Source organism: Mobula birostris, chromosome 4 (genome assembly GCF_030028105.1).
Source record: "Mobula birostris isolate sMobBir1 chromosome 4, sMobBir1.hap1, whole genome shotgun sequence".
In the NCBI taxonomy this organism is placed as follows: Eukaryota; Metazoa; Chordata; class Chondrichthyes; order Myliobatiformes; family Myliobatidae; genus Mobula; species Mobula birostris.
In genome coordinates this window covers 174964427-174979515 of record NC_092373.1, presented here as the reverse complement: position 1 = coordinate 174979515, position 15089 = coordinate 174964427, and the positions used below count along the sequence as shown (strand labels likewise).

General features: G+C 42.4%; 1 protein-coding gene across 1 annotated transcript in view; it reads left to right on the top strand.

The window, feature by feature from the left end:
* LOC140197085 (uncharacterized) overlaps nt 1-15089 on the top strand; it is a 70850-nt gene that overhangs the window by 52331 nt on the left and 3430 nt on the right. Inside the window, exons 4-8 of the mRNA XM_072257002.1 lie at nt 996-1607; nt 9037-9211; nt 11074-11195; nt 12461-12578; nt 14601-14737. Coding sequence (XP_072113103.1) covers nt 996-1607; nt 9037-9211; nt 11074-11195; nt 12461-12578; nt 14601-14737 — 1164 coding nt within the window. The remainder of the gene's footprint in view (nt 1-995; nt 1608-9036; nt 9212-11073; nt 11196-12460; nt 12579-14600; nt 14738-15089) is intronic.

Genomic DNA, 15089 nt, shown 5'->3' with positions numbered 1-15089 from the left:
CCTGAAGAAGCAGCTCTAGTCGTAATGACTGTAGGCAGAGAACTCAGCATCCAGTGAGCTGAGGCAAAGAATGAAAATGTTGTGTTATTTGGCAGCTCAGTAGCTCAACAGCTGGTGCTGCTGCCTCTCAGCTCCAGAGATGTAGATTTGATCTTGACCTTGGGTGCCGTCTGTGTGGAGTTTGTACGTTCTCCCTGTGACCATGTGCGTTGGTTAAGTGGCTGCTGTAAATGATCCCTTCTGAGTAATCAATGCCTCTGGCCACTTGTCTGACTGACTGGCATTGTGCTGGGTGGGAGAGCAGGTCTGACTGACCAAGAAGGCAGGGGGGAGACCCAAGAATAGGCAGCATAGCTTCAGCCCGGGGGCGGCAAGTCTCCCCTACTTTTGTGCTGTTGTTGGAACTCCACAGAGTTGAGCTAGAACCAAAGGCAGAAGCTCAGTGGTTTGATTGTCTGTTGATTGTCCAATGGGAAGAGGGGTAATGTACCTGTGGGGGTTATTAACTCAGTCAACATCTCCTTTGGGGACAGTTTAACTTGCCAAGTCTCATTCCTACTCAGAGAAAATTGCAGTTGGAGACATCATAAAATGTAATTGTATCCATCATTTTCCAACTTTTGCTGCTTTTTTCCCTCTCCTATAAACTACTCCTGTCTCCATTTCTCCGTCCCAATCATTCAGTGTTTTCTGTTTTCCTTTGATGAAGTAGGAACGCTGTTCCCATTGATCCAGTGGTTAGATGTGATCTGGAGCTCCCAGAAGTAACCTCAAACTGACCCAGACTTAGGTGTGAGGGTAACTATCCAACGTTGGGGTAATCTGTCAGTTGCCCACTCCAGTAGCGTTGGGCTGATAGTTGGGAAGGCAGTTTTTGATCAAATCTCTAAAGTATTTCTGTTTTTTAAGCTACATAAGCTATGTATGGAGATTTGTAAGATTTTTACATAGTATAATTACATTATATGATTTAAGAGACCTTTCATTAATTTCAGCTAATGTCTACTTTAAATACACTGAACAATCCATTTGGTTATAGACGTATATTTCCAATTCGACCAATAAACCCCATCTACAATAATCTTGGGGCAAACTATCTTGTTATTGCAAGAACATTTAGGAATCCATTCCTCTTACGCCGTATGATGACAAATGGAGTTATCATTCTGGAGCAGAATAATCCACAAACAAACCCCCTCAGTATGGAGATGTCAATGGAAGATACAAACAGCATCGAAGACACAAACAGCATTGAGGACATTGTACCACCGATCATACCCCAAAATGAACCACCTGTATTTCCAGCATATGACGACCCTTTTGGACCAGGGGTAGATATGAATGTTGTTGGATCTGACCCAAAAAACTCAGGATATCCACTGACTGAAATAGTTAACGTGGAGGAGCCAGCATTAATTCCACAGTACGTGGAGAACATGGACTCATTTGGATTGAACCTGGCGGACAATCAGATGATCAAAGGCTGTAATGAGACTGCTGGTCTTCATGAAGCAGTCAATAAACCCACTGGACTGTACTTCAGCCAGGAACTTGTGGATCAGCAAGAGCCCAGTGGAGGCATGGTTAAGGAGTCACAAATTGCAGAGGTATGTTTGCCTTTTTGTCAAATTACTGCCCAACAATATAATCCTTTTCTCTGCTGGTTGGAACATATTTCTGTATGTTCTTGTACATGGTCTTTTGGTACTGTAGCACATCCATTTCAATGTTCGACATATGCATTCTGAGATACTCTTCTGCATACCACTGTTGTAACATGTAGTTAATTGATTTACTGTTGCCTTCCTATCAGCTTGTACCAGTCTAGCCATTCTCCTCTGAATTCTCTCATTAACAAGGTGCTTTCACTCACAGGACTGCTGCTCACTGGATGATTTTTGTTTCTCACACCATTCTCTGTAAAGTCTAGAGATTGTTGTGCGTGAAAATCCCAGGAGTAGTTTCTGAGATACTCGAACCATCCCATCTGGCACCAATAATCAGTCCACGGTCAAAGTCACTTAAATCACATTTCTTCCCCTTTCTGATAATTGGTCTCAACAACAATTGAACCTCTTGACCATGACTTCATGCTCTAATGAAATGAGTTGCTGCCACATGATTGGCTAATTAGATATTTGCATTAATGAGCAGGTATACAGGAGTAGTGGGCCTTTCAGCCTCTTGTGGCTGACCACCATCCAGTGAGATCAAGCTTGACCTCTCACCTTGGTGAAAACTTTCCTGCACTATGCCCATTTCCCTAAATAACTTAGTACCTAAAACCTGTTAATCCCTTTCTTGCCAGCCGCTGAGCCTCCACAATCCATTGGGAAGAGAATTCCAGAGACTGAGGGATAAAGAAGTTTCTTCTCTGCTTTGTCTTAAACATCCAATCTTTATTTTAAAACGGTGATCCCTGGATTCCAAGTTCTAAATTGCTTCCCTCTACCTAGACCATGAGAAACATTGGCTCATTATCCACCCTATCAAACCCTGCAAGAATATGGTATATTTCAAAGAGTTCTCTCCACATTCTTCCACATTAGGTAGATTTAATCTTCCCTCATTCAACAAAACCACCTTCACAGGAACTGACTGAGTAAAGCTTCAAAGTCGAAGTCAAGATTATTGTCATAAACACAAGTACTTGTATGAAATGGCGAAATGAAAAACTTACTTGCAGCTGCATCACAGGCATGTAGCATCAGACAAGCAGCGTTTACAAGAAAAACATAAAGTACACACAATTTTTACAAGAAACAGCATGATAAACAGGTGCTTACTTGGGAAAGAACTTCTTGTATGGAATGAGGCTTGCCAAGCAACTGAAGTGGCAGATGGTACAGTGACTACAATTGTAGTAATGTTAAACTAGCTATGGAAAAAAGGTTAACAGGTCCACAGGTTAAAGTCCTGGACTGGAGCAGGGCCAACTTTGAAGGCATTAGGCAGGATCTCGCTAGGGTCAACTGGGTCACTCTATTCAGTTAGCAAGTAGGAGGCTTTAAAAAGAGTCCAGGGCAGCTCGTTCCTGTTGGGGTAAAGGGTAGACACACCAGCATCATGGAAACCTGGCTGACAAGAGATATCCAGGCTCTAGTAAGGAAAAAGAAGGAAGTCTACATCACAGTTAGTCAACTGGGTACAAATGTATCCCTTGATGTTTAAGATCGAACTCAAGAAGAAAATCAGGAGGGCAAAAATAAGGTATGAGATGGATTTGGCAGGCAGGGTTAAAAATAATCTCAGGAGATTCCTCAGTTATATTAACAATAATATGGGTGACTAGAGAGAGATTAGATCCTCTTAAAGACCATCAGGACCATATATGCATGGAGTCGCAAGAGATATTTCTCCTTGCTGTTTACTAAAGAGAATATCACGGATGTCAAAGAAATTAGAGTAATAGGTAATGATGTCTTGGATCATATGGATTGAACAAGTAAGGAGGTATTTGCAGCCTTGAAGTCCTTAAAGGTGGGCAGATCCCTAGAGCCTGACCAGGAGCACCCCTGAACCTTGGGAAAGAATGACTGAGGCTCGAGTAGAGATATTTGCTTCATCATTAGCCACTGGCAAAGTTCCAGAAGACTGGAGCGTGCCTAATGTTATTCCATTGTTTAAGAAGGGTAGCAAGGACAGGACAGTGAGCCTGACTTCAGTTGTAGAGAAGTTACTGGAGGAATTCTAAGGGACAAGGTCTACCATTGCTTGGATAGTCAGGGCCTGATCAGGAATAGTCGACATGGTTTTGTGCATGGAAGGTTGTGTCTGATTAACCTTTTGAAGTTTTCAAAGAGCTAACTAAGGGGATTGTAGAGCAGTGGATGTCTATATGGATTTTAGTAAGCCTTTGACAAGGAGCCACATGGCAGGCTGATCTGAAAGATTAGGTCTCATGGAGTTCGGGGGAGCTAGCGAGGTGGATTCAGAATAAGAAGCAGAAGGTGATAGTTGAAGGTCAATTCTCTGACTAGAAGCCTGTGACTACTGGGGTGCACCAGGGGTCAGTGGTGGGACCTCTGTTATTCATTATTTATGTAAAGGATTTGGATGTGAATGTACATATCATGGTTAACTATTTTGCTGATGATACTAAATTAGCGTGTCTTGTTGATAGCGAAGCAGGTTACGATGAATTTCAAAGTGTTCTTGAATTGTTATGGAGATGGGATGAGGAATGCAAATATATGTCAGCTTAAATAAATGTGAAATAATGCATTCTGGATAGTCAAACCAGGGTAGGACATACACCTGTATAATGAATGGCAGCGCACTGACGAATGTGGACAGTTCTCTGAAGTGTATGTAGACAAGATGGTGAAGAAGGCATTTAGCATGCTAGCCTTCATCAGGCATTCAGTTTAGGAGCAGGGTCATGACATCAAAGTCATATAAGTTATTGGATAGGCTGCACTTGGAGTATTGGTCACCCTGTTATAGGAAAGACATTGTTAAGATGGAGGAGGTACAGAGAAATTTACGAAGGTTTTGCCTGGACTAGAAGACCTGACTTGTAGGGAGAGATTGATGACACTAGATCTTTATTCCATGGAGCGCAGAAGAATGATGGGTGACCTCATAGAAGTTTATAAAATCATGAGAAGTATGGATAAGGTGGCTGATCCTAGTCTTTTTCCACATTTTACAGCAACGAATTAACCTACTAACCGGTATGTCTTTGGACCATGGGAGGAAACCAGAGCACCCGGTGAAAACCTGCACATTCCACGGGGAGGAAGTACAAACTCCTTACAGAGCACATTGGAGATGATCTCTCAATTCCAATGCCCTGAACTTTAATAGCATTGCACTAACCGCTACTCTACGGTGGTGCCCACATTTAAGATATAAAAGAGGGGAGAGATTTAAAAGAGACCTAAGAGGTAATTTCTTTACACATAGGTCACTGAGGAATGTGATAGAACAGAGGGATCTGGGAATACCTGACCTAATTCACTGACCTTGGTGTCACAGGTAGTTAGGGCTGTAAAGAAAGCTCTTGGCACATTGGCCTTCATAAGTCAATGAGTACAGGAGATGGGATGTTATGTTGAAGTTGTATAAGATATTGGTGAGGCCTAATTTGGAGTATTGTGTGCAGTTTTGGTCACCTACCTATAGGAAAGATGTAAACAAGGATGAAAGAGTACATATGTTGTCAGGTCTGGAAGACTTTGAGTTATAAGGAAATATTGAATAGGTTAGGACTGTATTCTTTAGAACGTAGAAGATTGCAAAAAGATTTGATAGAGGTATACAAAATTATGAGGGATTTAGATAGGGTAAATGCAAGCAGGCTTTTTCCACTGAGGCTGTGTGGGACTACCATCAGAGGTCGTGGGTTCAGGGTTAGGAGATCACTTCAGGCAGGCCAGAGCATCCTTGATCGGTGGAACAGGATATTGGTTGGTGACTGTACTTTGGTTCAGTGTCCAATACTCAACAGATTCGACCTTCCCATTCTTCTTCCTCACCACCACTATGGGTGATCTATAGGAACTTCTTGACTCAGTGATAATCCAAGCTTCCTTCAGTTTCAGCAGATGCTGCCGAACATCTTCTACCACTGCTGGTGCTTACCGTTGAGACCTTTCTCTGAAAGGGGTATCCTCTGTCACTCAGATAGTGTGGCAAGTCCTCTCTGAGCAACCCATTTCAAACTTGTCAGTAGAAAAGACATCTTTGAACTTGTCTTCTCTGTTAATCTCCTTTTTCAACCTCCAGGTACCAGGGAGTCACTAAAGTTGAATGACTTTGCTGTTAACTTTCCCAATCCAGGAAGCTGTCTCTGTCCCAGTTTTCTCACCAGAAAACTAGACATTATAGTCACCGGGAACAGATGTGCCATCTGCATCCCACGTCTGAGGGTGACCTCTCCCCCCGAGGTGTTCCTCACAATCACTATCATCCTGTTCATGTGTACAGACAAAGGTTTCTGCAGTTCAGGTCTCACCAGCATCCCAGCAGGTAAGCATGACTCGTCTGGAGCATCCACTGGGAGGGCCTTGGCATGAGGCACTCTGGGGACCTTGGGGTTTCCTGTTACTCTAGCTATTTCCCCAGGATGTTACATGAGATGTTTGATCTGGGTATACCACACAGTTCCTCGATTATACTCATCATCCTGCATTGGAGGAACTTGTACCTTCTCAGAAACAGTTCTGAACACCAGGTGAATGGAAGAGGTTTTCAAAAAATTCGCTCCTTGCATGCTCCACGAGCCTTCTCACAATGGGAGTATTTTTCCAACAATAATGGAAGATTCACCTGTTTCAACCGGATGCAGACAGGCCAACACTAATGTATTAAGGGCCTCAGCTGCTCCAACGCCTGCTTCTGAAAACTCCAGCTTCAACGACAAGTAGCCATTAGTTCTAAGGCCCCAAATTTCTAGGGCACTGAGTGCGTCAATGATGAATGCACCAAATACCGGTTGTAAAAGGATCTGTAGAGTAGAGTAACCTGAGAACCTGTGTCAAGTATGGCTCTAGCATAAATGCCCTCAATCCATATGGATATACCCAAGCTTGGTCCGACCAAATCTCCAGGAATGGTGTTTTGCATTTTAGTGTTTCCCTTGATACATTGATTGGAATGCGTTCTCTCTGAGACGCCAGGCCATTCCTTTATTGGGTCTCTGCAAAGTTTCCTGACTTTCTTTTCTGTTTAACCATAGGGTTACTCTTGGAAGCTTTTCCTGTCCTTCACACTCCTGCTTGAAGTGTCCATCCTCACCACAGTTGTAACGGAAAATACTGGTCACTTTCCTTATCATGAGACCCCTGTCAGCAGCAGCTCTCTGTTTAGTATGTCCTACCAATGGGCCTGGTTTCCTATTGAACTTGTCATCCAACATCAACCGAGATACCTCGGCTTGTGGGTTTCTCACTACATCCTGCAAAACACCCACTTGGGGGCATCAGGGGTCACTTCAGCAACAGAGGCTACGACCGAGGATTTTGCTCAGCTGATGGAGGCCTTCTACTCCTCCATCGTGTTTTCCTCCTCTCTTACTTGTCTGATCAACTCAACAAATGAGAGAGAAGGACACATCATTTGAACGCTTAAAGCAATCATGTTGCAACTTGCTCGATCATTAATCAATTTATCTCTGCCAGTTGAATGGCCCCTTTACAGCACAAGCAAATGCAGATGTCTAGCCTGAAAATGTAGGCAGGAAGTTTCTCCCCTCTCCTGGAATGTGTGCCTGAACCTGAACCTCATCATAATCTCCACTGGTCTGTCCTTCAGGCCAAAAACATTTTCTAATGCTTGCATGTGGCCCACGGGCACGACCAATTTTCTGCATTTAGAGAACTCACCTCCTCAGCAGCTGAGCCTTTTAGACTCTCTACCAGTCGCTGTCTTTTTATATTATCTGAGCACCGTCACTCATCCAGCAACTGAGATGGTGGTTCTGCCCAAGTCTCATATTCTTCCTCCGCATTGGGGGTGGGCCTGACTTCTGAGAAAATATTCAGTCTACAATAACTGTGGCTCTCTGCCAGTACACTGGCATTTATCTACCAGTGATGTAATTGTCAAAACCAGCTCAGAATTTCCATCACCCGCTGAAGGACCTTTCACATCAGAAAACTCCTTCCCCTCACATTGCAGAAAGGAGAACAACTTGTCTTTAAAGTCTTCACTGTCAACTACGTACAATTTGTCTTTAACATCTTCACCCTCAGCTGCATGCCCCCTTTCTTTAAAAATATGGACTGCCCACGGCCCCGCCTGAATGCAGTGCAACTCCAGTCACGTCACTGCTAGTCTGGACTAACACGACATCCTTACCCGCTGATTGATCAAGCTACCATTCAACCAGCATAACCTTTCCCAATACTTTTATAGAAATCAACACTCTAATTAGCAGTTCATCAGGACTTTGGATATCCACTACACTCAGAACACAAGCATTATTTATGGGTAATCTCTTTGAATCATATCAAAACTTAATTCCTGTGGTGTCCATAATAAAATACCTTAATCACTTCCCCCGACACTAGTTTAAACACAGGCTTAAACACCTCAACCACTTAATCAATTCTTAACAGGAATAACACAGCATTCAACGAGTCCCGGAAGAGCCCCAACAAATTTAACCCTCTCACTAGGCTCACTTGGCTCAATAGCCATGTGACTTAGTAGTGAGGAGGCCACCTTTCACAAACAAGATACATCTAAGATCGATATGATTTGGGGTTCAACCGATCAGGAAAGTTGGGATGTTAAAATTAACGGAACCCTGATTTGAGCGAATGCTGTATAAATACTGTCCATACACAATTATCAGTCAGCAAGAAATAACAGATCGTACACTGTATAAAATTATAATGCAAGTATATTTACTAATTTCAGTTTTATTAAGAGAAAGAAAAGAAAAAAATAAAAGGGCCCATTACAGTTCAACCAGTCTAAATGTACTCATAATGTTGGAGATCAACCCTTCCAAAAGTTGGGTATAACCATTATTCATGGTGCTGAATTCTCATCACCAATCACTGGTAGAACTTCTCATCTTGGACTCCTTCATCTTGTGTAGCATTCCTTGCAACTGTGTCTTCCTGTCAGATCAAATCCCACAGGCGTCTCTCCTGATCTTCCCTTCTCCGTGAAAAGACCATGAACCCCACCAGTGTCGATCACAAATCTCTCTCTGCCCAGCTCTCTCTAGAAACTTTTCACAATTCCACCATCCTGACTGGTTGACACAATGTTCCTAAGTTGAACATCATAGTTCCTTATCTTTAGCCAAAACCAAAACATTCTACCAGCAGGACACACTGCTTTTACAGAAAGCTACTAAATGAAATGCCCCACAGCATTGGCAGTAGGAGTCTTAACCAGGGCAGTACATATATTATGATATATTGCATTGTACTGCTGCCACTGAGTTAACAAATTTCATGATAAATGCTGATGATATTAAACCTGATTCTGATTCAGATTCTGATCACCTCCAACCTCAACAAGGCAGAGTTACTGGAAGATGATAACCCAGCCTTCAATGAAACTGATCTTTTTCAGGTTGATTTAGTGGATTCCAAAGAAGACACTGCAATGGATTACGAAGACAGCACCAGCTTCAATGCCAACAATGAGGCTGGCTTAATTAAAGGAAGCACACCAGGATCCAAGAGTGAGAGTGACAATGCAGCCAATTTCATTCAAGGTAACCTTGGCAACATCAAAAATGAAATCAGTGAGTATCATTTCTGTAATACTGGGTAATATCAGGCAGAATTAGTTTGCAACGGGTAAAGCCACTGTCTCATACCTCCATGGAGTCAGGTTCGCCTCTATGACCTCGACAGCTGTCTGTGTCTAGTTGGCACATTCTCCCTGTGGCCATGTGTGTACTCCAGTTCCGTAATTGACTCTAATGTAGGCAAGTGGTAAAATAACCAAAGGAGCATTAGGTGTGTGGGAAAGAATAAATTGCAGGACTGCAAAGAAATAAGGAAGGGGGGAATAGGACTGGCAACTTGCATGGAACCAATGGGCTGAATGGCCTCCCTCTGTATTGTAATAAGTGTCTGGATTGGCTTACCACAACTCTCCCTATCCTATATTTCTACATCAGTCAGTACCTGCAGAGAAACATTGTTTGCACAGTTCTATGACCAACTTTCCCCAGTAGGGTAGATGTTACCACAGTGGTTGGAAGGGATTGGTTCCTCATTCCTACCTTATTTGTTTGATCTGATTTTCAGTCAATAGATCTCACTCTGAATCACATGAGGAGGACTCTGCAGGTACACAAACGACTGAGCAATAAGCTTAGAATATAAACATAGAGCCATACATCACAGGAGTAGGCCCTCCCGCCCACAGTGTTGTGCCAAACTAATTAACATAATAACACTTAACTAAGCTGATCCCTTCTACCTGCATATGTTCTACATACCTCCTTTCTCTGCATTCTTAGCTTGGGAGTATTCCGCCAACATTGACGTGTGGGCATTGAAAATATGGGATTAGAGAATGGGTCGCTATTTGAATGCTACATTGGAGGCTCACAGGAAGGTGCTGGAGGGCAGGTATCTGTTCTGACAATTAGAGTCATAATAATAGAAAAGTACAGCACAGAAATAGGCCCTTTAGCCCATCTAGTCCATGCCAAAACCATTTAATCTGCCTATTGCCATCGACTGCACAGGGACCTCCATACTCCTGTCATCCATGTACCTATCCAAACTTCTCTTAAACGTTGAAGTTCAGCTTGCATGCACCACTGGTGATGGCACACTCTCACAACTCTCTGAGTAAAGTTTCCCCTCATGTTCCCCTTAAACTTTTCACCTTTCACCCTTAATCCCTGACTTCTAGTTCTAGTCCCACCCAACCTCAGTGGAAAAAGCCTGCTTGTGTTTACCCTATCTATATCCCTCATAATTTTGTATACTTCTATCAAATCTCCCTCAATCTTCTATGTTCCAAGGAATAAAGTCCTAACCTTTTGATTCTTTCCTTATAACTCAGGTCCTCCAGTCCCAGCAACATCCTTGTAAATTTTCTTTGTACTCTTTCAACCTTATTTACATCTTTCCCATAGACAGGTGACCAAAACTGCAAAACAATAAAGGGAAGGAAAAAGTATCAGTGTAAAGATTTCAAATGCTGGTAAGAGCTAAGTGCCAATGAGTGAAGTTTAAACACAAGTCTTAAGCACAAGAGATTCAGCGGATGTTGGAAATCTTGAGCAACACACAAAATGCTGGAGGAACTTAGCAAGTCAGGTAGCATCTATGAAGGGGAATAAACAGTCAAAGTTTCGAGTCAAGACCCTTCATTGGGACAGGAAAGGTAGGGGACAGAAGACAAAATAGGAAGGAAGAGAGGAGAGTAAAGAATATAAGCTGGCAAACAATAGGTAAGCCCTGGTGGGTGGGAAAGTGGGGCTGGGGGTGGGGGGGGGGTAAGAAGCTGGGAGGGAATAGTTGAAAAACACATGTCCTCTCAAATCACAGTAAAAAATCATGTTTAAACATTTTTCCACTATGTGAGAAAGCTGAGGGGAGACCAAAGTATCTGGCATATTCACTGGCTTTATTCTATGTTTAGGCTCTTGCAAGAACTTCCACTGTGGACACGGAAAAGTTTGTCAGCTCAGTGACAAGGAAAATCCTTATTGTATCTGCCAAGATATTTCAACCTGCCCCACCAACATGCCAGATCTACAGAATGTGAGTATATTCGTATTCTTCCAGGGCAGTCCCTCAGGGCCTAAGGTGACTCAGTAGCTCCATTTCTGAAGAGTGGGTGATGGCTGATGGACTTGCCTACATAAACACAGGGTTATAAGTAGAGACTAGATGGGCTGGGGCTATTTTCCCTGGAGTGAAGAAGGCTAGGGGTAACCTTACAGAGGTTTAAAAAATTATCGGGGGTGTATATAAGGTGGGTGTCGCAGTCTTTCCCAGGGTGGGGGGGGGAGTCTAAAACTAGAGGGCACTGGTGGGTGTATGAAAAAAAAACTGCCAGAGTAAGCAGAAGCGGCAGGTACAGGTATATGGATAGGAAAGATTTAGAGGAAAACGGGCCAAACAGAGGCAAATGGGACTAGCTCACAGTGGTACCTTGGTCAACATGGATAAGTTGGGCCAATGGGCCTGTTTCTGTGCTATATGACTCTATCACATCCATGAAAATAACCTACTTCTAACATCTCTAACTTGTCCTCTAACTCTATAGTTTTACCATATTATTCAAATAAGTTTGAAATAATATTATAGATTGCCATTTTAATGAATGAGGTAAACCACAGAGAGAATTACTAAAGAAACAGGAATAAAATATTTAATACCACTCTGATTCATCCCTTAACTAAATTCTAACATAAATCACTGTAAAGCATAGAATTCGACACTTGATTAAACAATTTTTAATATAATCGATCAGTCAGCTGATTCTGAACTTGCTGGCTCTTTGATGGAGATATCAGACTGGTCCCTTGTCTCTGGCCCTTCTCCAGGGATGCAGTTACTTTTTCCATATATATATTCAGTTCCCTTGGAAGTTACTGTTCGATCTGTTTCCTAAATCCTTTTCAAGAATCCTGTTCTAGATCTGAAAACATTCACAACTCCCTCTTTCATTACTATCTTACATTTATGATCTTCAAAAATTCTGTCTTCTGAACATCCCAACAGTGGAACATTTCTCTCCATATATATTCTACTAAAAAAACTCTTCAATTTTGAACAGCCTGGTAAATCTCTCCTTAACCTTCACTCTTTGGAAAGAACTATCTCAGTCCCTTCAGCTGTTGCTCCTGATTGAGTTTTTTTCCCCCCCAAGAACCATTCTGAGAAATCTCCTCACAGCCCTCTTTGAATATCCTTCCTAGAGTGTGAGACCAAGTCTTCACTTTACAAAGACGTGCATAATCATCTTGATTTTGAACATAGATGCTATCTTGCATCTAATTTCTATTTGATTTATTTTCCAGGTGTGTGGCACCAACAATGAGACCTATGAAAACCACTGCCAATTTTATGTCTCAAAGTGTCAGCTTGAGAGCACCACGACACAGAGGATTCACCTGGATTATGTAGGACCCTGCAGGTGTAAGTCTTGATCTTTAGCAAATTTAAAGTATGATCTGATTAATGATCGTAGGGCCTATCACTATTCTAAGGAAGCATATTGCTTGAATATTTTCATATCAGAAAACAAGCTTGCTATATTGTATAATTGCAAAGAGCACAGAATATGGCCACTAAAGCCCACCTAGTCTTGGCTGGCATTTTATGTTCCATCCAAGCTTCCTTCCACAACACTTTGTCTCAGCCTCTCTGAAAGGGGTAACACATGAGGACAGGGTGGTAAAGAAAGCATACAACATGCTTGCCTTCATCATTTTAGGTGCTGACTGTAAAAGTTGAGAAGTCATGTTGCAGCTGTGTAGAACTTTGATCAGGCTATATTTGGAATATTGTGTGTCATTCAGATCGCTTCATTACAGGAAGGAGGTGGAGTCTTTGGAGCTGCAGAAGGGGTTCACCGGCATGTCTTCTGGATTTGCGAGTGTTAACTATAATTCTGGACCAACGTATTGTTTTCTTCATAGCGTACAAGGATGAGGGGAGACCTGATATAAGTATGGGAGGCATAGAAGGGTAGATAATCAAAGTCTTCTTCCCAGGGTGGAAATGCCAAATACTAGAGATCATAGCTTTAATGTGAGAAGGTGCAAGTTTAAAGCAGACTTATAAGCTAAGTTTTGTTTTGCGCAGAATAGTAAGTGCGTGGGAGGTGATGGAAGCACTCTGTATATGATAGTAATATTTAAGAGGCATCTTAAACGGACGCATGAGCAGGCAGAGGATTAGTTTAGACTGACATGGTCAGCACATAGTGGGCTGAAGAGCCCGTTCCTGTGAGGTACTGTTCTCTATTCTATCAGCACTTTGAACTCAACTGTAAATACCATACTTCTACCACTACCTGCATAAAAAAAATTTTACTTAAATTTTCTATTGGATTTATTAGCAACTTACCCCACATATTTCCTCTATGTCTTCATTATCCAAAGGGTCCACAGTGCAGTATTATTCATTTGCAATATAGTCTTTGTACCAAAGTATGTCCATCAGCTTTGAGCTCAAACACTAGCCTCTTAAAACAAAGGTCATGTGATAAAATGCATACCCTTTACCATCCAGCATGAAGTATTCTAAAGCCAGCTGAAACCTTTTGCCTTTAGCACCCACACTCATTGCCAAACGGTAATCAAACAGACCTGCTGTTCCACACAATTTAGAGATTTTGCTAGGACTGGAAACTTTCTAGCTTGGAGATGTCGTGGAGAATAGAGGAAGTTGAAGGAAGATAGAGGAGGAACAATTTCATTTGACTGAACGGTCAAAACCAAAAAAAATTGAAGTAATTGGTGGAAGAATCAGGGAGGAGATGAGAAGTATTTTCCTCATGCCTGGAGCTCAATGCCAGGAAGGATAGAGGAAGCAGGAACTTAGATCTCATTTATGTAACACCTAAATGTGGGCTTGATGAGCAGTGATCTGCATGGCGACAGACCCAGTGTTGGAAGTTGGGATTAATCTGGGTGGCTCTTGTTAACCAACGTAGACACAATAGCTATCTTCTCTGTCACAGACTTGCCATATAATTATCTTTCTCAATATATTTCAATCTGTTTTTATGCAAAGTTATGATTCAGCCTTAAGATTAAGTACCTTTTAATTCTATGTAATTGCTGGTGAGGCTACTCCACCCTCATGGTCCTTAGGAAGGTGGCAGTGGGCTGCTGCAGTCCTGGTGCTGAAGGCATACCCACGCTGCTGCTGGGGAGGGAGTTCCAGGTTTAGGATCCAGCAACAAAGCTGGAACAGTATTGTAATTCAAGTCAGTGTGGGGTGTGACATGGAGAAGATCTGGTACAGATCAGATCTCCTATTCTTGCTTCACCTGCCCTTCCTGGTGATGGTCATTATGCCTCTGAAGCATCAGCAAATTGGTGCAGTGTTGTCTGGATATGGGACATACTACGGTAGTCAGGGTGGGCACGCTCTTTTCTGCAGCTTCTCATGGACATTCAGCTGTAACTGATTTATTTTGGTTCTATTCAGACATCACTCCATGCCTGAATGATGAACTGGATGAGTTCCCATTGCGTCTACGTGATTGGCTGAAGGATACCCTGATGCAGCTGTACGAGCAAGATCTGCATTCTCCCGGCACACTTCCTCAGAGAGAGCATGCAGCAGTAAGATTCACATTGTCAATAAATGGAGTCAGGACACAACATGAGAGGACCAATACTGGGGATGGGAATGCGGTATGGGAGAGGACTATATTGGGGATGGGAATAGTGAAACTGAAATTGATTTATTATTGTCACATGTTCTGAGGTACAGTGAAATGCTTTTGTTTGCTTACATAACTAAACTGAGGTAATAAAAAGGAAAGCAAAATACAGGAAATGTAGCAGTTACAGAGAAAGAGAAGTGCAGATAGTCAAATAAGGTGCAAGAGCCATGATGAGGTGGATGGGAAGATCAAGAGTTCACCTTTTAGTGTAAAAAAGGTTCATTCAAGAGTCTGTAACAGTGGGACGT